General features: G+C 50.7%; 8 protein-coding genes across 8 annotated transcripts; 3 read left to right on the top strand and 5 right to left on the bottom strand.

Moving 5' to 3' along the window:
• The first annotated feature begins 31 nt into the window (after window positions 1-31).
• On the top strand, window positions 32-1852 carry EJ05DRAFT_178283 (uncharacterized protein). The gene is made up of 4 exons (XM_033739568.1): window positions 32-208; window positions 263-384; window positions 442-598; window positions 651-1852. Exons 1-4 carry the CDS (start codon window positions 136-138, stop codon window positions 1733-1735), a joined length of 1437 nt encoding a protein of 478 aa, XP_033604048.1. The 5' UTR covers window positions 32-135; the 3' UTR covers window positions 1736-1852.
• EJ05DRAFT_472573 (uncharacterized protein) lies at window positions 1647-3084 on the bottom strand. Its single transcript, XM_033743212.1, has 2 exons — window positions 3048-3084; window positions 1647-2998 (listed from the first exon to the last, which is right to left on the bottom strand). The coding sequence occupies exon 2, from the start codon at window positions 2891-2893 to the stop codon at window positions 1970-1972; it is 924 nt and encodes a 307-aa protein (XP_033604047.1). The 5' UTR covers window positions 2894-2998; window positions 3048-3084; the 3' UTR covers window positions 1647-1969.
• Window positions 3085-3209: 125 nt separating this feature from the next.
• On the top strand, window positions 3210-5278 carry EJ05DRAFT_472572 (prolyl-tRNA synthetase). The gene is made up of 2 exons (XM_033743211.1): window positions 3210-3458; window positions 3505-5278. Exons 1-2 carry the CDS (start codon window positions 3369-3371, stop codon window positions 5098-5100), a joined length of 1686 nt encoding a protein of 561 aa, XP_033604046.1. The 5' UTR covers window positions 3210-3368; the 3' UTR covers window positions 5101-5278.
• A 486-nt stretch (window positions 5279-5764) lies between these two features.
• On the bottom strand, window positions 5765-6676 carry EJ05DRAFT_496500 (uncharacterized protein; the record flags this gene model as incomplete). The annotated part of the gene is made up of 1 exon (XM_033746402.1): window positions 5765-6676. The coding sequence occupies one exon, from the start codon at window positions 6674-6676 to the stop codon at window positions 5765-5767; it is 912 nt and encodes a 303-aa protein (XP_033604045.1).
• Window positions 6677-7347: 671 nt separating this feature from the next.
• Window positions 7348-8844, bottom strand: EJ05DRAFT_472570 (kinase-like protein). The gene is made up of 4 exons (XM_033743210.1): window positions 8488-8844; window positions 8133-8425; window positions 7988-8065; window positions 7348-7924 (listed from the first exon to the last, which is right to left on the bottom strand). Exons 1-4 carry the CDS (start codon window positions 8634-8636, stop codon window positions 7443-7445), a joined length of 1002 nt encoding a protein of 333 aa, XP_033604044.1. The 5' UTR covers window positions 8637-8844; the 3' UTR covers window positions 7348-7442.
• Window positions 8845-9173: 329 nt separating this feature from the next.
• On the bottom strand, window positions 9174-11461 carry EJ05DRAFT_534976 (GLE1-domain-containing protein). Its single transcript, XM_033749220.1, has one exon. The coding sequence runs from the start codon at window positions 11157-11159 to the stop codon at window positions 9384-9386; it is 1776 nt and encodes a 591-aa protein (XP_033604043.1). The 5' UTR covers window positions 11160-11461; the 3' UTR covers window positions 9174-9383.
• A 154-nt stretch (window positions 11462-11615) lies between these two features.
• Window positions 11616-16370, bottom strand: EJ05DRAFT_507244 (uncharacterized protein; the record flags this gene model as incomplete). The annotated part of the gene is made up of 6 exons (XM_033747898.1): window positions 11616-12751; window positions 12802-13232; window positions 13285-14225; window positions 14278-14412; window positions 14493-14972; window positions 16350-16370. The coding sequence occupies 6 exons, from the start codon at window positions 16368-16370 to the stop codon at window positions 11829-11831; spliced, it is 2931 nt and encodes a 976-aa protein (XP_033604042.1). The 3' UTR covers window positions 11616-11828.
• A 1343-nt stretch (window positions 16371-17713) lies between these two features.
• Window positions 17714-20540, top strand: EJ05DRAFT_178181 (HR1-domain-containing protein). Its single transcript, XM_033739567.1, has 6 exons — window positions 17714-18170; window positions 18218-18793; window positions 18847-19242; window positions 19298-19598; window positions 19704-19778; window positions 20015-20540. The coding sequence occupies exons 1-6, from the start codon at window positions 17861-17863 to the stop codon at window positions 20094-20096; spliced, it is 1740 nt and encodes a 579-aa protein (XP_033604041.1). The 5' UTR covers window positions 17714-17860; the 3' UTR covers window positions 20097-20540.
• Window positions 20541-21247: the final 707 nt, after the last annotated feature.

The raw sequence follows: 21247 nt of genomic DNA, 5'->3' as shown, positions 1-21247 counted from the left end.
GACGGTCGCGAAGCTGCGTGCCGGCTTCTCTCCGCATTCCCACACTCACTTTACTTCAAAGCTCTACACTGCACCAGCAAACACTTGCGCTCTACCTCCTTCACCTCTCGCATATTCCTATGCACACAGTCCAACATGGCTGCACAACAAGCGCAGTTCGCTATCGCCATCTCGGGTCTGAAATCTGCGCTTCGAAGAAAGGCAGAACGTACGTCAAGTCTCTCGGCCTGCCGCGTTCGCAGCTAAATGCTACACCTCACAGTTACCGACTCCGATGATGGCAACCTGCCCGATATGGGACGCTCTTATAATCTCAAACGCAAAGCTCGGTACACGCGAGAGCCTGGTGCTGCTGGCATTGACGGTCCTCCGGCTTGGAAAAGAGTGGGTGTTCTAGTTTCTAGCAATATTATCCCTCAATGCTAATGAGCACGCAAACAGAAAATCGAACACGGTGGCTATCACCGAAACGTTTTGGGCTTAAATCCACTCAAATTTGATGCCGATGGAGATGTTGTCGAAGACGACGAGTATGAAGAGAGCGATCCGGACTTGTCGCCAAATGAAGACAATCCATATGGCGAGATCAAGTTAGAACGTATGTCACAAGGCACTATGCAGGATTCATCGCCGCTCACTGAATCTGCCAGATCTTCTCGCTCCCCTAACGTCTGCCGCCGCTCTACCAGACCATCCTAGCATGGCAGAAGCCTACACTTCGAAACACCTGAGTACACTTACCGAAGAATCTGAGCGCTTGATGCGCAGAGAACATGCTTCGCTATGGGAAGCTAAGAATGCTCTACAAACAATAAGAGGCGACATTACCTGGATACCATGCGGCGAGATTGGAACCGCTTACGATGAGCTTTTCTTGAATGCTCCATACGGTGACTTGTCAAGAACGCGCACCGAATTTCGTAATGGTCGAGGCTCCGTAGATGGATCAATACGACGGAAATCGGACTCGCCAGCACCCATTCGATCAAATGGGCTCGAGCGGGGACTTGCCCAGACCACCAACGGTCATGTGCACAATGCGATCGTTGATGTGGACATGGCAGATGTAAAAGGAGTAGAGACCCCGAATGACCATAAGACAGCTACATCAGACAGAATGGTTGTTGTGAAGCTCACGAGCGAGGACACCGTCAACGGCACTGTCACGGAAACTCCTTCGACAATAAGTGGAGCAGCTGTCGATGGTGAACAACCGCAAGAATCAACTGCTCCAGAAGGCAGTAATCAGGCTTCGCCCGCAGACGATGCTGATGACGACTCCGGCTCACAGCCTACACATCGTATGACTACTCGCGCTCGTGCGCAAGTAGAGGATCCCTCACCCCCTACGACGCCAAATTCGATTCCAGCCATACATCCATTCTTCGACTTCCCTACAGATATACTCCCTGATACTGATTTCGGACTACCGCCCCAAGAAGCAGAAGAAACACGGCAATGTCTACTCATCTTTGTGCAAAAACACGAAGAGATTGTCAGATGCTCCGAAGAACTAAATGCTGATTTAGTCAAGGCAAATCGCATGAGGAAAGATGTGCTTGCTTGGTGTAAAGCAGAGGGCCATATTGGTGAAATGAGCGATGGCGAGGACTGGTACGACAAGGAGGAATGGGGTTTAGACGACGACCTAATAAAGGGACGAGACGAAGAGGAGGATGAACCGGCCACTGTTGCAAAGAAGACGCGGCAACGTAGGAGGGCAGATGACAAGTAGGTAAACGCCACATAATTCTTGGCCATGATTTGGCTCATAGCGTTTATCTGCATGTCTGCCTCAGCTTGCGTACTGCTTTTATGATACCCAGGACTATAGACAGTGTCAACACGAGCTTCTGACACAATAATATACCTAGTGAAAGATTTGTTCGATCGATAAATCGAGTTTGTACATATAAGGTCGTCTATGTATATGATATGATACAAGCTGAGTCCACGCCCTGCACTCAACCTAAGACGAACTTGTTTCTTCTCCATTACCTCCCTTCTGCTCCTCTTCCATCGCCATCCTCCTTCCCTCCATAGTAATATACACGCTCCTCCCTGCACTGTCCAACGTGTTCGTAAGCTGCGACCCAATACTCGTCAACATCCCGACAAGCTGCGCTCGCAGCCCATCAAGCCCACCCTCAATGCCACCAATCCACTTCACGCCCGCCTCGTCAAACACTTTCCCATCCACCCGCGCCGCTAGCAGGAACAACTTCTGCAGCCCAGACTGCACATGCGCATCATAGTACGACGGCCGCGTCCGCTTCTTCGGCGCCGGAAAGTCTTTCGATGGAGACAGCACACTCAGCACCGCAGCAAGATGCTGCGGCGACACGGCTGGAAAGCTCGTCAACATAACCGGGCCCGTGAGCAGTGTCTCCATCCCCTGAGGCAACTTCTTCCGGAACGTCTTCGTATGCGCATTACGCGAGAGCGAATGTGTCCAGGACGGGTCGTCAGGCGGGAGTCTGGCATGCGGCATCTGCGCCGAGCTGGCCAACTCCGGGTCCGTTGCCAGTGCGTCGGGCTTGTAGAAATGCACGATTTTGAGCGCGGGCTTGAACATGTTTGTCTTTACGATCTGCAGCTTTATGGCGGGCGCGTAGGAGATGGGGTTCTCGGGGGTGGAGAGCTGGGCGTCGACCTTGGCGAGGGCGACGCTGAGCTCGCGGCGGATGCTCATCCATTCGATCGCGCGGAGGTTGTTGTGTTGCCAGAGGAGCATGAGTGGTGTGGACCGGAGGAGGGAGGTGTATTGGCGGAGGAGCTGGGATTTGCGGTACTCCGGGGGCTTGTGGGAGGGGGGTTGCGTGGGCGGGTAGTGCGATGTTGGGGAGACGGATTGTGCCATTTGCTCGAAGGAGAGTTCGGGTGCTTTTGGCATTGCGAGGTATGCGTAGTGACATCTTTGTGGTGTTGATGGGAGTCGTGTGCGGGCGACAGGGGAGCATTGCGGACTGAGAGGTATTCGTGGCGGCATGGTGGGTATCTGAGATCAGATTAGCATTGGATGTATCTTCTCAGGAAGGATGTCTAACATATCAACGACAATCCGCTGGCGCGAATTGACGAACGTTTGTGAGGTTATCTATCTACAGAGTTTCGTCGTTTGTCAATTTCCTGCGGTAGAACTTCGGTAGGACGACATGCATGGATTCATTTCTCTAACGAACATGGATAGGGCTATGGTTTGCGCTAGTCACTATTTGTCCCTAACAAATATAAGTCACCTATATCCTCTGCAAGTAGTGTGAATACATTTAGTAATTTCCCATCTACCGCTACTCTCACCTTCTTCCTCTGTTTCGTATGTTTCATTGTATCATTTATTACTGAGTTTTTGTGGTGGATGGGAGATAATGACACTTCTTTTGAGATGCCTCCAGAGTTCTCGTAGGCATTCGAATATAATAACAAAAGTCACAGGCTTCTCTCATAGAAGCTACACAGTACGCATACAAGCTTGAGGCGCTGACTTACCTAATATGCATCTAGACTGATGGCCGTACTCGATTATCAAATTTCTTCATTCCAACCGGCGGCATAGACGATGCCATCGAGAAGCAAGGAAAGGGCGTTGCCCTCTTAGTGAAAGCTGGCTTCATACGACAGGCCCGCTCCGGTCTCTTCCATTTCTTACCACTCGGCCTCCGCGTTCTAAGCAAGCTAGAGGGACTCATCGACAAGCACATGACCGGCCTTGGCGCGTCCAAACTCTCTCTATCGTCCATCACGACGGAGAAATTATGGAAGACGAGCGGACGCTACGAGGACGGTTCGGAGCTCTTCAAGATCAAGGATCATAGGGATTCGAAATTCCTGCTTGCGCCGACTCATGAGGAGGAGATTACGGCTCTGGTATCGGACCTTTGCCGGTCCTACAAGGACTTTCCGCTGCGTCTGTACCAAGTCTCGAGAAAGTATCGGGACGAGAAGCGGCCGCGTCAGGGACTACTTAGGGCCAAGGAGTTCATCATGAAAGACCTGTACACGTTCGATGCAAACGAGGCTGCTGCATTGGCGACGTATAATGATGTCGTAGAAGCATATAAGTCGTTGTTCAATGAGCTCGGCCTCGACTACCGCGCTGCTTTTGCTGACTCTGGTAACATGGGCGGCAAACTGAGCCATGAGTTTCACATGCTGTCTCCGGACGGTGAAGATAAGCTGTTCATCTGCAACAATTGCGAATATACAGCCAACGAGGAAGTGGTGGAGAAGGTGACACGATCAAGCGATCACGACACGGCATCTCCTCCCAGTATATCTCACTGGACTGGCATCAGCCGTGACAGGAAGAGTCTCGTCTACGTATTTGTGCCTGGCCCAGGCCAACAAGAAGCTACGAAGCCATCTGATCAGTCGCCAGCGAGCTACAGCCACATAGACTTCCGCGCAGTGAAGTCCGTCTTTCCAGAGCTCGACACCGCACTTGATCCCAGCACCAACGTAGAAAGGATGTGGAACAGCGAGGCATCCGAATGCTCAGTCGTCCACATCTACGACTACCGCGTCGCAGCAATGCGCGCACAGGCCTTACAGCCTCCCATACGCGTCCCAACACTCTCTCTAGAGTCTCACGACAACAAACCCCTTCATCTCACCCGGGCCCGGGACGGCGATAGCTGCCCCAAATGCTCAGACGGGAAGCTAAGCACCCAACAGGCCATCGAAGTCGGGCATACATTCCACCTGGGAACACGCTACAGCGAACCCTTCGCCGCAAGGGTACTCCTACCAGGCGAGCGCAAACCACAGGCGCTGCAAATGGGTTGTCACGGCATTGGAGTCAGCCGCCTCATTGGTGCGATTGCTGCTGCTTGCCACGACGAGCGAGGTCTGACATGGCCGGAAGCTATTGCGCCGTTCCATGGCGTGATTATAGCGAAGCCTGAGTTCATGGATGCTGCTCGAAAGTACTATGATGATGTTATGGCGAAGTCCGGGGTCGATTGGGTCATTGACGATCGGCCACACAAGTCTGTGGCTTGGAAATTGCGCGATGCGGACCTTATTGGATTCCCTACAAAAGTTGTTTTGGGCGATCGATTTCAGCATGAAGGGGCGATTGATGTCATTCATAGGAAGTAAACGAAGGAGAGGAGGATAGAAGGACAGGTTCTGTCGTAAAAGATTTCGCTGCGAGTTCTGCCCTCGATCAAAAATCAAAGTCTTTCGCAGCCAGAGGGGGATTAGTGTAACATATATGTAATAACGTCTGTACAATTAGGCTCAATTTGTACCATATCTAACTTCTGATGACCCATAATAACTACTACTTTCTCCAAATAAGCAAGTAATCTACAAGTGAGTAGAGGCTCCAGAGTACATTTACCTTATCCACTACCAACTAATTCGCTATCACGAACTTGGCTCAAACAGACCAGCGAGATCGAACGACAGAACCAACGCCGTGACGCCACTACGCCGCATACGAGAGCTACATCTACCTTGGCAAAGCCGCAACTACATGCCGTTCTCGGTCTTGCGGATGAGATACGACTCCTGTTATATCGCTATCTTCTCCTGTTTCCATCATGTGTCGTCAAGACCCAATACCAATACCAAGAGCCGGACCTTGGAAACGATGATATCATACCATTCCCCATGTACGAATAGGTTGCACACACTGCAAAAGTATCTGCCGCAGATAGCTCCAGCTGGCCGTGCTGCAGGATCCAGGGTTGCCGTAGATATGGTCAGACGGGGCAAGCTGCTGCACGCGAAGGCAAGTAATGTTGCCGGACGGGGAATGTCAAGGCCTGAGAGGCCAGAACCTCTGGAAGAGATAATTGCCGAGGGAGCCAAGTCCTCTCCCAAACGGAGTCTCATACCGAGAAGGTCGGAGAGTGCGTCTTTGCAAAAGCAACGACATCGCAATGGCAAGTACCAAGCCTCCAGCCAACACGCCGCGATTCCAATTCGGCAGCGAAGCTATCGTATCAGGGACATCATGCTGCGCAGGCGGCACACTGGAGCGACATCTCTGGTAATAGGAGCGAACGAGACGATCGTGCGAGTTCGCTAATTCCTCAACGTCATGATAAACACCCGTATCACCTTGATCGAGCGGCAAAGCGACATTCAGATGTTCGAAATCCCGCGCAGCGACAGCCGTTTCCCCAGGTAGATACTCCCGGAGCAGACCTTTCGGGAGCGTTTGGAAGAGCAGACAGCACCACATCTCGAGTAAGTTGAGGAGCAAGCTCAGATCCGACGCGGTGTAAGCTTGTGGGTTTGGGATGACTGCGATGATGATATAGGTGTCGTAGGAGGAGTCTTCTAAGGCGTGGCAGTGGAGCGAGGGGTGGTCGCGCCGCCAGCGGAAGTACATGTGTTGCTTCTTGATGCGGGTGGGCATGTCGGTTGACTGGCCGATGTAGGCGCGATGGTGACGGTCGCGGCCAAAGATGCTGTGATAGTAGACGCCTGTTTTTGGGTATTCGGTGTTTGGTTGGAGGGCTTGTAGGGTCCTGGGATTCACTCTTCGTGTTTGGAAGAGTCTGATCAACTCAGGTCGGAGGAACGAGTAAAGTAGCTGCTCCAAGTCTCCCTCATTCCTTCTACTGAACTCTCCATATCGATCGAAATGTCTTGATTCCGGTGCAGTGATAGCAGAAAGTAGATGTGAGAGTATCGCCCTCGGATCCGTAGGAAGATGCGCCATGTGTTTCTAGCGGTTAATAGGGCCACAGCTTGAACAGAAAAGCAGACAGGAGCAGGGAGATTCGATGAGACTGAATGAAATATATGCTATATCTGCTAGAGCTTACAGTGTCTACACTTTCAACGGGCTTTGTAGACAGTAGGTCGGACGTATTCGCCACTTCAACAGGCTCCATACACGACTTCTGCGCATGGCTGCCTGCCGTGACCAAATGATGGCGCTCAGAGGCGGACATCCGAGGTTGATTGACAGTTTTCATTGGAGCTAATGCTAAGGACAGAGAGGCGAACGCGTGCGTATACAGGTATAGATGAATTGTATTGGCAGGCTTCCACGCACCCTCATTAATTAGTTTTCAACTTTCTCGGCGCACCTCTTTAGCACGCGTCGCGCGCGTAAAATACATCACCCTCTTTCTTAAGAATCTGTAGATTTTTTATCTCTGAAAATCCATTCTCTCGAAGATATCATAAGATACTTGTACACTTTTGAGATGTAATTTTCTTTTCAAATTATCTCCATGTACTGGCCGGCCCTACTGGTGCCAATAGAGTGTACTCATAAGCTACACGTGACTACGTGTCTGCTACGCGTGTCTGTAATAGACCTGGGATTACTCTTCACCTATAGAAGAGTTTAACAATAGTATTGAGTAGAGCTAGAATACATAAGCTAGTATACAAGAGAGTGAGTACTCTACAATCTCAGAACTACTAATAATACAGAAACAAATGAACCAGATATAGAATCTCGACGCCCAACCAAACTACACGCCAACAAACGTCTCCAGCGCTCGAAACTCCTTCGACGCCAGCACCTCAGAGGCAGAAGGCCTCCTTCTCGGATCAACCACAAGCACAAGCCGCAAAACCTCCCCAATCTCCCGCGGTAGCATCTCCACCCCGCGCAACTCCTCCTCCAACGGCGCTATCGCCCGCATCTCAGGCTCCTCCCGACTGATCCGCGCCGCAGACTTGACCGTCGCCTTGAACGAATGGCCCTCGACCTCGTCGGGCGTCGGGATATACCACTCGGGAAAGAGCCGCTTGATCTTGGCCATGGACCACGCCTTGTGAAGCAGGAAATGCGGGCTGTCGAAGGCGCCTAGGATGCCGGGCTTGATCCAGGAGAGGAGCGTGGCGGCGGTGGCCCAGACTTGCGAGGGGGCGGTGCAGGGTTCGCAGAGGAGGACTTCGGGGGCGCGCATGGCGAAGGGTTGGGCTTCGAAACGGCGGCCTGCGGGGAAGACTGTGAGTAGCAATTAGTGGAAGAATCGTGCTTGTTGTTGTCGTTTGTTGAAATTTTGCTTACCGAGACCCAAATCTCCAATCTTGGCGGTGATCGTGTCAGTCTCGGTGCTGGAGAGTAGGATGTTGGCCGGTTTGATGTCTATCCATGTTGATTTAGCGGATTCTTGTTTGCTTTGCTCTTCAAGAGAAATTGGTATTTTACGTACCTGTGTTGACATGATTTTGGGCTTCTAGAACGACGCAGCTGTTCAGCGCCGCCTCTAAGAATGTCTTGATAATGGTATAGGTGCGCATATCAGGACGGTATGTCAGCTGTGCGAGCGTAGTATCCAGCCATTCCAACGCGATATACTTCTCGCTGTCAGCAGTATCGATCACATCGTAAAGCTTCCGGAAGCACGCCGCCTCAGCGACACCAGGAAGTCTGTAGTTTCCACATTCTCGGTCCAAGTTTTCCCTGGCAATTGCATCGCTAACGGCTGCTCCTTTGATAAGAGCCCTGTATCAAAGAGTCAGCCTTCCAGCAGAGTCTAGAGAAATCTCAACTAAAAAATAACGGACCATTGTGGAGGACTGGGAGCGTCATCGCGGGGAATGACTTCGGCTTTGAATGTAAGAGACTTGTGCGTGTTATCTCCCGAGACCTTGTCTACAATGCGGTAGTTCCATTGGGAGCCAGTGAGAACGTATCCAGGAGCGTAAGAAGACATAGACCTTAATGGACTTCGCCGTATAGACGATAGAATTGGGCGGATACGTGAGTGCATCATTGGATGTGCATGAAAAAAGGAATAGATTCCTGTTTAGGATTCTAGAGACCCTGACTAGCAGAGGATCTATGACCTTTCTTTTATTCGTCGTCTGCCTATAATCGTACGACCTTTATGAACTTTTGAGTGATATAATTAAATACCCTAGTAATTCAGAAAATTATATATACTATTAGGTAGTACGTAGTTACAATGGAGGCTTAGGTAAGCCTGATGGCTTACTAACGATAACAAGTACTATCTAGGCGCATACGATCGAGATTCTTAGAAGGTAGTTCATTTCGAGCGAGTAGTAAGAGTGGGTGTACATATATCTAGGTAAGTATGGTAGGATGAAATGGTCGGCATCATCGAGATGAGCACATTACGGGAGAGAATTAGGGCTGTCGACAGCATCGTTACGAAAGCAATTCACGTCAATTGGACCAGCATGCGACAAGTGTAAGATCAAGAACCACGAATGGAAAGCATCAGAAGATCAAAGGTTCAAATATGTGTTATTGAATTTCCGCTATGGAGGGGCATGGACTCATTCATGCATCGTACCTATTTCCGGCCCCTTCCACAAACGCCATGCTGTGACTGCCGCTGCCATTGATTGACGCTTATGCAGTATATGAGTATACCTGTGGACAAGATCGGAACTTACGTAAAGAGACCCGTTCAATCATCGTAGTGGACCAGCCGCTACAGCGACAAGCGTATATCCTTTTTGAAGTGCTCTGGCAAGAACGACACCTCCTTTGCGGCATCAGGGAAGCGCTCAGCTGCACGAGCCGGGAAGACTCTGGTAGCATGACGCATCGCCACAATGGCCATCTCGCCGTAGATCAAGATGAACCGCTCCGCGTACCTCTCCAGCATTCCGCGCAGTACAATCAGGTGCGTCTTCGTGATGTCGATTTCCGGCGTGTTTACGATGCGCGACATGGCCCTCCAGTATTCGAAATTCGGTAGTGGGTTCTTCCTTGATGACTTTGAAAAGTTGCGTAGTGAGATCGCGGCGTAGCCGCCCGCATAGCCAGTGATGCGACGGCGGTGCTCTGCTTCCGAGATGAAGGCGCCGCTTATGCGTTGCCAGCCAAGGCGCGTACGGCCGTCGAGTGTGGCTTCGTTGCCGTAAATACCGAAGAGCACGGGACAGGCCCGGTGGAACTTGGCGAGGAGGATGTCGATGAGCGAGGCGCCATCCCAGAAGAAGTCTTGTTCGGAGAAGATGAAGGCGAGCTGGATCATGATGGGCTCGGCCATGTTTGATTCGGCGCAGAACTGCTTGCAGACGAACTTGCAGAGCATATGGAGGTAGTAGATGAGGAGGAGTGGCATGTTGCAAGGAGATTGGTTCTTGGAGATGGGTGAAGAGGAGGATACAAAAGTCCGGATGTCGACTTGAGGAACGTTGCCAGAGTCTTGTATGGACATCTTCAGAATTTCGATGATGTGTTTGCGAATTTCGACATTTGATTTCGAGTCAGTTGTGATCTGGCCGACCCGTGACTTCAACTTCCGCCGAAACTCGCCAATCGCCTTGTTTTCCTTTCCAAGCGCAGCGACATGCTTCCGCAGCTCTTTCAATTGACCGTGGATGACAAGATATTCTTGGTGAATCCTTTCGCGCTCAGCATTGCTCGTCACGAAGGGTGATTGGATCTCGCATTGCTTAGTGGGATCTCGGACCTGCAGCTGCTGTGCAGCAGACTGTGATGATGCCAGAACTGTAGAACTTTCTGTTGCTCCAGGAGTTGGTTTCTGTGCTAGTTTGGACTTTTTAGCAGCCTCTTCTTGCGCAGCAGCCTCTTTCGCAGCAGCCTCTTGTGCAGCAGCCTCAGCCGCGGCCTTAACTCTACGGTCCAAATCCTCCTTCTCTGATTTCTGTCTGGCATCCTCGGCAGACTGCTTCAACTTCTCTTCAGTGATGCGATTAGCAGCGTCGGCAAGCTCTTTTGCTTTCGCGGCAGCCCTCTTCTGGTCCTCCTCTTCCTTTCTCAGCTCTGCAAGTTTGCGGGCATGTTCAGCCTCTTCTTTTTCTGCGCGTGCACGTTCCAATTTCTTTTGCGCTTCTTCTTCACGACGACGTATCTCTTTCTGGATCTGGAGGTCATGCGTCTCTCGTGCTACTTCTGCAGACTTGCGAACGCGCTCATGCTCCAATGCGACCTCATCAAGTGCCGCGCGATGGATAACTTCTTGCTCTTGAAAGAATTTGTCTAGAGATGCCTGAAAGGTCCGGTCTTCATCAAGCATCATTTGACTAAACTCTTCCATTAGCTGGCGCGAAGGGCTGTCAAAGGAGTTTCTGTGTGAAGATCCATTGTATCTTGAGGATCTCAATGGTTGACTCGAGGAGTGACTACCAGAGTCATCCGTTCGAGGTGTCGAGGCAAAGGTTGGCGAGTATCTTCTAGAGGGCCGCCGTGGACGCGGAGGCGGAGGCGTGTACGAGCTTCGTGGAGATTTCGGCATGTTTCAGAATTTTGAGGATATTTGATTTCGGTGGGTGTTGATGACAAGGATTTTTAGTCGCAGAGTTTTTTGGTGCGTGTTAGTTACTACGTGTAGCGAAAAGATGGCTGGGCGGGTGGTTGGGGATATTCATGAAGTGAATCCGGAAAGTCGTTCAGAGCGCAACGTTCGGCAGCATTGCGGGTCGAAATTCGTTGGGACCGAACATGGAGTCGTAGCCATGAATTCAGTGATCGTTAGTGCTATTGTTCAATTCAAAATTCTACCGTTCGAATGAGTGGCTAGGTTGATAGACATCCTTGGTGTAGCTATTGTTGTATCTTGGACGTTACACGATGGAACGCATTCATCATGTGCACGGACCATCTGTCTAGGTAGGTTACTTCGGCATAGACTGCTTTAGGTTCGCGCTCCCGCTTTCATGCACAAGTCAATAGCGAAGTAATTAGTTTGCTGAACGAGCAGAACATTTTCTCGCTTTTGTGTCTACTGTGTACCATACATTCAATGCTTGTCTACGCCATGGTCATATTACCATACCAACAGCCGTCCTTGGAACCTGCGATCGTGATTTCATGTCCACGCGGATCCTTTTTAACGCCTACAGCCATGCAATAGCAGTGTTATGCCGATTCCTAGTACAAATACAAGAATTTACCTACAATGGTCTTACATGTTTGATGTGGTCGTGGGTGGTGCGCTGCTGAAAACATTTCCGAGCCAGCCGCCCATACCAGAGAACTCCTGCCAAGTGTTACCTGCCACGAAAGCTGCAACATCATCACCTCCAAATTTTGTATCTAGGTTGTTCAGCCAGGTCTCTCGAAGTCCTGGTGGTGGCCATGGTCCTGATTGCCCTTGTACGTCATTCGAGGGTGCGGATGATCGATGGCCTGCATCTGCATATGATTGCGTTATAGCAGTGTATGGACCACGCTCGTAGGAAGTCGTTGCATCATAAGGTGGTCTGTTAGATGCCATGGGCATCATTGAGCCGCGGGCCTGGGGGTGATTTCCTTGCTCGGCCTGATAGGCCTGTGAATAGCTGTTCGATACCAGTGATTGGCTATTGTTGATGGCATTCCACCGATCTTGACGTATAGACGCACTTTGTATAGCACCATCGTTTCCATCGGTTTCACTTTTAGCGCCGCTGCTCTCGCTCGTCCCCTCGAATATGTTTCTTTGGTCACTATCGACATCCATCAGTTCCAATTCCTCGCCATCTGTGCTGCCAAATTCTTTCATTAGATTTTCGATTAGCTTGTATTCCTCCAGACCACCGCCTTCTCTTCCTTCACGAAGGCTGAGCTGCCTGTAAGATTCTGTCGAATTGGCACTGCCTGTTTCTGATGCCTGCGAATTTTTCTTGAAGTCCCTCTTCATACGGACAAAGTAGTGATGACACCTTTTGATGGTTCTGAACCATCCATCTGCCATCTTGAGCCGCATCCGCAACTGGCCGACAACTTCCAACGCTTTACGGGCTGCTTCTAGACCTTCTTTGCCCGTATTTCCAGGCATTGCCTGGGTTTTCCTGCTACACATGTATCCTTCTGGATCCATCCAGGGGAAATTGATTGCATATACACCTGTAGAAATTGAGCTTATGCGATAGATTACGAGGCTGGTCGGTACCCACCACAAAATGCTGCTGTGTACGCTGCGAACCCGATGATCGGCGTTTCAACCAATACCTCCCACTCTTGACACATCCGAATCAGATCAACAAACTCCCTAGCTGATTTGAAAATCTCCCTGGCGCTTTCTTCCCAAAATCCGGGCGGCGTTTGATATTCCTCGGGTGGAAATGTTGGAGGATCAAGAGGTCCTTGAGGTTTGGCTGATCGGATCGGAATGAACGGCACATATTCGCGATGTAGAATCACACTGGACAGTGTGCATAGCGTGTGCATCAACGTGAATGGGGTTGATGTTCTGGAAGTTATGTGGGCTGAGATGTTGGCGGGCGACAGTGTAAGATCGCGAGGTAAGCTATTCTTGAAATTTGTTAGCAGCTTTCGAAGCTCGAAGCATGTACATCTAGGATCCCAAGGTGGGTGTTGTTCCTGCCTACGGTCACATTGTCAGCTCGAGCTGAGACTAGAACGGTTGAGTGCATTACCGTCGGCCTCCAGCACATGACCATTTGACAACTTTTCCATGAAGGTCCAGGATCCTGATGAAGCGACTCAAGACTCCTTCGTCTTGATTCACTTCCCATCGTCCTTTCTCGGTATCACTTGAACGCGAGTCGAATGACTGCCTACCGCGATCTACACGCTGCAAAGATGCCTGACGATTGTTCTGAACCTCGGAGCGCGAACTGCCTTGGTTGAGTTCGTCGCCAAGTAGAGCAGTTCGAACCTTTTCCCCGAATAAGAATGCACGGTCACTACTGGGTAACTGAATCCTTAAGTCTTTGACGTCCAGCATCTGTGGTCTATATTTTCCACTGCTCAGGTAACGATCCATAATGAAACAACTCCAAAAAGTTCGTCTCCGGACTTCTTGCTCGGTGAAGGTTTCTCCTCGGGATGTCATCCCTCCACGGTCTCGGTGAATGCCGATGTGATGAGCTTCAACATTCAAGGCTACTGAGCTTGATAAAGGCTGATCGTCTAACTCTTGCTCAAATTGAAGCCCAAGTATCTGAGCTGTTCGTACCGCTCCTCCGATCATGATCCAGGCCTTGGCACCCCGGCACATGCTCCATTCATGCAGGCCAAGCATGAGAAGTGCTTGGATACGTTCAAGATCCGGCTTACCCATATCTTCACCATATATCCCACTCAGCTTATCCTTGGCTGCTGAGGCATAGTATTCAGCTGCTACCAAAGGATTTTTCGAAGAAGAATGGTGTACGATCAAGGTGGAGTGGAATCGGGAGGTCAGGGCTAGAAAGGCAAGCAACAGCAGCGAGGAGGCTGGAGGTGTCAAAGGTGGCGCCTTTTCTGGGTTGTTTGTGATTGGAGAATGAAGTGCAGACTTTCTGAGGGGTTTCTGGAACGTAGGCGGATGCAAGAAGGGTAGGTCTGTGGAATAATGTAACTGGAAGATGTCGAACTGTAGCTTGATTAGCTGATTGGAATCTGTTCATGATTCACCTTTTTCTTACGAGCTCTGTCCAGGTTTGTGGTGTGATTATAGAGGGGTCAAGAGCATCCAAAAATGGTTTGGACGATTCTTTCGCAGGATAGCCGTCTGAGAGATTATTGCCGGCTTTCCTCGAGCGTGGTGGTCGACGTGATCCCTGAGAGTTTAACATTAGCGTATTTCCATTATAGAGCTGCTGACGCTATGCCTCTACGCAGCAGATATGCGCGTACTCACATCGCCTGGAGCAAGACTGTCTGCACTCGCAACTCCTAAAGCAGCTTCTCTTCGAGCCGCAACACCACCGGTCGCAGGAGGAGGGTATGTACATTGCCTCCCTGATGTCTCACAGGCCCTACAAGTGGTATTGACCCCGTTGTTCACACACTTGACTTTGCTTCGACGGCAGCGGGCGCAAGCGATAGATGACCTTAATCCTCGCATACGAGGCTCTTCTGCACGCGATGCATTCGAGGCACCGAACCTCGAACCAGGCAGTGTAGCAGGACGTGAGGACTGTAGAGCGGAGGAAGCATCTTGAGTGGGGGAGACGCCATGGTGCAATGAATGGTAGCCTCCTACATTGCGCGCAGATTGCTCGACATTCGAGCTCACGGTGGGAGGCAGTGGGCCGGAGTCGAGGATGTTGGCAAGCGGAGCACTAGAATTAATCTTGACGGTTGACAAAGTCTGAGAACGGATCCAACCGTCCTCAGGCTCAGTTCGGTGGTGAGACAGGGAAACGGACAGTGCGGAGACGTGTTGAAGCTCAGGTCGTGAACTTTGGTGGACCAATGGGAGGACTTGCAGCAATGGAGCTAGCCAATATCGACGATATAGTGCTGGACGACGTAATCTACACGACCGGAGGATCGGAACACAGCGGACGGGCAGAACAACTGGTAACAACGTGGATCAAAGGGAGAGCAAGAAAGCTACAGAGCGTTGAAGTATAGTACTGCGAAGGAAGTGTTGAAACAGATGCGCAGGTAGGCGGGCGAGATGTGGATAGGATACAGGCGAGATGGCGACAGGGACCGGCTAGCAGATCAGCGCAAACACGGAGGCCGTGATGGAATTTGTGGCTATTTGGATTCCGTCTCTTCCGATGTCCTCCCCTCATTCTCGGCATGGCGTTGCTGATCGTCTGTCGCCGTGGTGGTGAGACTACGGCCACGGCTTGGGCTCTCACGGACGCGCGTGTGCAGCTGTGGGGGTCTGCAGCGAGCACGTAAGACGGCTGACATGCAATGGGAGAGAGGTGACTTTGCAACAAGCACACTCAGCATCAGTCAGATCGACAGATGATTGTTGAATTGGAAAGAAGAGGCTCATGAAATTAAAGCTGGTAAAATGAGCAGGGCTAGGTAGAGTCTACTATGGTTATGGTATACAGACGACAGGGCGGGCGACAGGGACACAGGGACCACGGCAGCCGGCAGCCGGCAACAAGCAGCAAGCAACGGGCAGGCAACAAGGGGGCGGCGGCAGCGGCAACAGGGTCGTCAGGCAAGGGTTTGGCATTGCCTTTCAGGCATCATTTCAGGCATTTCAGGCATTTAAGGCATCTAAGGCATTTCAAGGTCGGGGCTGCTGGGGGTTTTTCTCTTCCAAGCTTGCAAATTTCCCATCTCTCCTAGGACATGGACAAGTATCAAGTGGATCCCGACCAATTAATCACACTACACAAGTCAGAAGCCGATGAACCCAAGCAATTGCGGGCCGACGCTACGATCAAAACCTCCACCTGGCCAGCTCCTGTTGCTCCAACTCGCCGATTTGCTATGATTTATCCCATTGCCCAGTCCGCTGCTCGGCTCCCTCTTTTTCCGCTGCCGACTGCCATCTCTCTCATCTGTGCGAGGAGAATACAAAAACAGCTGCTCTCTTGGATCACTCTCCATTTTCTCTTCTCCATGCCCCACAACTGATGAGCAGCACCACCTGGCTTAATACATGCGACGAGCGATAAGTAAGAAGTAGTTACACGTCAGTACGAGTCAATATCCACACCTTCCAGTTGCTTCCATTCATCTATATTTCGACAAGCTCAACCAGGTAATATACGCGTTTTCTGGTCAATATGGAACCTACGTGTAATTTACGTGTCGACATTGTTGTAACACAGTATAAGCTTGCCATCAAGCAACGTGTGTGCTGTGGCTTCGATCAAATGCCAAGTACATGACCTCATGCTGGGTTGGACCACCTAGATGCTGACCACTACTGGACGTCTGTTTTGATACTACTATCGAAACACAGTTAACGACTATCAGTCTGTTGATCAAAGGAGTAGAGCCTGACTGACATCAGCTTAATGGCACCGCACTTCATGTCATCCACGTGCGTAGACAGTAGATGGTGCCGGACAGCACACGAATATTCATGAATCCCAAGGTTGTTCCATGCTGATGGTACCTGATGAATGTTTGGGTGCCCTAGACACTGGACTCGACCAAATTGATGATAAACAACGTGGGTTGACATGGCTACTCCACAACTCACTACTGGGATGTACGTACTAGATACAATGTAAATATCCAAGTAACAATGCCTTATAATCGCTGACACGTTAATAATATGGTTTTGCCGAGCTCCCAGTCATTCACCTCGCTCCCACCAGCGCTATGGATTCCTTCCCCGCGCCAAAACCGCACACACACAACCCCACTACTCTAGCAACTCACAAGGCTGCACACTGCAAACTGCACCACCCTCAACTCTCAATACCTGCCAAACAATATCGACATCTTCTCGCTGAGTAGCGACGGCGACGACAATATTGTCTGGACTGCCCGCCGCCCCTGTTGAGTCCTTGACTGCCCAACCAATCGCTGCCTCCACCTCAGCTCTACCCAGTGTGGCTCAGCAGGTCGCACTATTGGCTTTTGACATCACCAGAGGAGCCCGACTTCCGAAAGTTTGCAGACCGACAGCTCCTAACACTTAAGGTCGTCCCTGAACCCCCTTCCCACTCTTCAGGACTCCACCGAACCCTTTCCATTTACAGTCACAAATCTTCATTCCTCTCCGGTTCGTCACCAAACGCGTACGCGCACGCCAGGAGCTGCGTCTTTTGCGTCAACAGCCCCGCCCACTCGGCTGGCTCTTTATCCTTAAACATCCACTACCACGTCCACAGGACGAAATACCGTGACCATGAACGAAGATGAAGCGGTCACTAATATCCAGCGGAAAATCGACCGCGAAAAGGCGCTCATTACCGGTCTGAACGCCATGCGCCAGTCCACAAACAACGATGCCGTACTCTCTAGGATCGAAACACAGATCCGGGAAGGCAGAAGAAACATCGAGTTCTTCGAGGGGAAACTACAAGAGCTGCAGTTGCGAAGGATGAATAATGATATGGGAAATCTGATGTCCGATAACAACAGCGGGGGTACGCTATCGCCCGGGGGTGGACAACGTGGTAGGAATCCAGTAGCACCTCCACCAAAAGAAGGGGGCTATGGCCAACCAGAGAGCTCTGGATATGGTCAAATGAGTGGTAATCCGTTGATGCCACCAAAGGCACCATATGCTCCTCCTGGTCCTGGCATGAACCCGGCCAAAGCTCGTGCTAACTTCAGCAAGCTCGGTAAGACATGAGATGTAGCGCAATACTTCAAAGGCTAACAGAATGTTTAGACCTCATAAAATATGATACCCCACATCTCGGTCCACGAATCCAGCTCATGCTGTCCCAGCTCGAATTCAAATTAAGTGTCGAGAAACAATACAAAGATGGCATCGAGAAAATGGTTCGACTATACCAGCTTGAAGGCGATCGAAAGAGTAAGATGGATGCAGAGGCCCGTCTTATTGAAAGTAACCAAAAGATTCAACTGTTACGGCAAGCCCTCAAACGATACGAAGATCTCCATGTCGATATAGAGGGCCAAGATAGTCCTGACGGTGAGCATGTCCTCTAGCATACAATCATCACAGCTGACAACTTTCAGATGACAGCCTCAACGTTCCCAGTGCTCGGAAGCCCCTGACCGGACATCTTTCCATCAAGATTCACGCCGTTCAAGATATCGATCACGCAGCATCCGGTAGATTTAGCCGAGGCCCTGAAACCTTTATTGTCATGAAGGTTGAAGATCTCATTAAAGGCAGAACTAAGGCTTCTCGAAATGATCGGTGGACTGAAGAGGCTCATGAGCTTGATATTGACAAAGCCAACGAGATTGAGCTAACTGTATATGACAAGACCGGCAGTGAGCGCCCTCTACCAGTTGGAATGCTCTGGATCAGAATTTCCGACATTGCAGAGGAGATGAGACGAAAAAAGATCGAGTCCGAATTCAATAATTCGAACTGGGTACATGCAGAGAAAGTCGGGGGAGGTCAACCTCAATTCCAGCCTCCTCCAGGACAAAACTATACCCCAGGAGCAATTGGTGGACCAGGCATGGGGCCTGGGCCCGCCGGCATGGGCGCATCGGCACCGACTCCTCAAACAGCTCCTGTCACTATAGATGCATGGTTCTCTTTGGAGCCTGTGGGACGCATCCAGCTCACAATGAGTTTCAGTAAGTCAAATTGCACTTAGGCGGCTTATAACATTGTTCTAATATACACAAAGTCAAACAATCCAAGGACAAGCAGCCCTTTGACATCGGTCTCGGACGCAAAGGAGCAATTCGACAGCGCAAAGAAGAAGTTCACGAGCAGTATGGACACAAGTTTGTTCAGCAGCAGTTCTATAACATCATGCGATGTGCGTACTGCGGTGACTTTTTGAAATATGCAGCTGGGATGCAGTGCTCAGATTGCAAATACACTTGCCACAAGAAATGCTATAGCAAAGTCGTGACAAAGTGTATCACCCAGTCCAATGCCGAGACCGATCCGGACGAAGCAAAGCTCAATCATCGCATTCACCACAGGTTCGAAGGGTTTTCCAATGTGGGTGCCAATTGGTGCTGCCATTGTGGCTATATACTTCCCTTGGGCAAGAAGCAAAGCAGGAAATGCACAGGTATGGCTACTTTTCCTTTCTATATTCTGTCGTCATCTGGCCTGACACGAAGCAGAATGTCATCTCACATGTCACGCAAATTGTGTGCATTTCGTACCCGACTTCTGCGGCATGTCTATGGAAGTCGCAAACCAAATCTTGTGGGAAATCAAGAATGCAAAGAAGCGACAGACATCAACAGGGATCCATACTCAAATGCCATCACAACCATCACAGCCACACCAAGAACGCAAGATGAAGGAGACACTGCGACCGACCTCCAATCCTGCCCCGCAAATCAACCAGCAGCCATCGTATGGGCGACCGTCGGAGCAACCTGTCGCAGATCAGCGGCCACATTCGTACGGAAAAGAACAGTATGCAACCCCTCCCAGATCGAGTGTCCCCCCTAGGGCGCCTGTCCCGCCGAGACAGCCGTCCTATGGACCTCAACCATCAGGACAATCTATTGACGCAGCCAGAACGTCGTATCAAGCTGGGTTGCAGCCCACCTCTCCTTCAACTTCTGAAAGGCCGCCTCTGGGCCATACAACATCATCCCAGGGTGTTTCCGCTGCGGCTGCCGCAGCTGCTGCACTGGCAGGGAAACCGGGTGGGCCTCAAAGGGCATCCTCGGATTATCCACAACCCTCAGGTGCTCGCACATCTACAGGATATCCTCCACCGACGCAGCAACCACCTCAACAAGTATACAACCCTGCTGCCTATGCGACCCTTACTGGGTATGGTTACGAGAATACTCCTTACCAACCACAGCAGCCACAGCAGCCACCCCCTGGCAAGACATCGTACGCTATCCCACAGCCTCCACAGCAGCCAGCTCAAACCCAAGCACCACCCCAAGAGCCTCCTAAGGCTGGTGGTCAGATGGTATCTAAGCCAACAATACCATCCGCAAATACGCAAGGAACAGGAAGGCGGATCGGCTTGGACCACTTCAATTTCCTTGCAGTACTTGGGAAGGGTAATTTCGGAAAGGTGATGCTTGCTGAGACTAAAGCATCCAAACAGCTTTATGCTATCAAGGTCTTGAAAAAGGAGTTCATCATCGAGAATGACGAGGTCGAAAGCACTCGGTCAGAAAAGCGAGTGTTTCTGGTTGCAAACAAGGAGCGACACCCATTCCTTCTCAACTTGCACGCCTGTTTCCAGACCGAAACTCGTGTCTACTTTGTCATGGAGTACATCAGTGGAGGTGACCTGATGTTGCACATCCAGAGGGGACAGTTCGGAACCAAACGAGCCCAGTGAGTTTTCAAGCCTCCTCGACCTTCGTCCAAAGCTAATTTTGATTAGATTCTATGCGGCTGAAGTCTGTCTTGCATTGAAGTACTTCCACGAGAACGGAGTCATTTACCGTGACTTAAAGCTTGACAACATTCTCTTGACTCTCGATGGTCACATCAAAATTGGTGATTACGGTCTTTGCAAAGAAGATATGTGGTATGGCTCGACTACGAGCACCTTCTGTGGCACACCAGAGTTCATGGCACCCGAGGTAGGTATCGCAGTCCCATCTCGGTGATTGTTCCCAGTTGACATTGCTAGATTCTCCTCGACAAGAAATATGGCCGCGCTGTCGACTGGTGGGCTTTTGGTGTGCTCATCTACCAGATGCTTTTGCAACAGTCTCCATTCCGTGGTGAAGACGAGGACGAGATTTACGATGCGATTCTGGCTGACGAGCCTCTCTACCCAATTCACATGCCCCGTGATTCGGTCTCTATTCTCCAGAAGCTACTTACTCGCGAGCCAGAGCTGCGTCTTGGCAGTGGTCCGACAGACGCGCAAGAGATCATGAGCCATGCCTTCTTCCGTAACATCAATTGGGAGGATGTGTACAACAAGCGCATCCCACCACCATTCACGCCCACCATCACCAACGCGACAGATACGAGCAACTTTGATAGCGAGTTCACAAGCGTAACGCCGGTGCTGACACCTGTACAGAGTGGTATGTATTCCTATGCCCCCAAGTCACCATGTGCTATCGCTGACTTGAACC

Source organism: Pseudovirgaria hyperparasitica (assembly GCF_010093815.1).
Source record: "Pseudovirgaria hyperparasitica strain CBS 121739 unplaced genomic scaffold EJ05scaffold_2, whole genome shotgun sequence".
Taxonomy (NCBI): Eukaryota; Fungi; Ascomycota; class Dothideomycetes; order Acrospermales; family Acrospermaceae; genus Pseudovirgaria; species Pseudovirgaria hyperparasitica.
The sequence above is the reverse complement of the archived record's forward strand: the minus strand, read 5'-3'. Positions and strand labels throughout refer to the sequence as shown.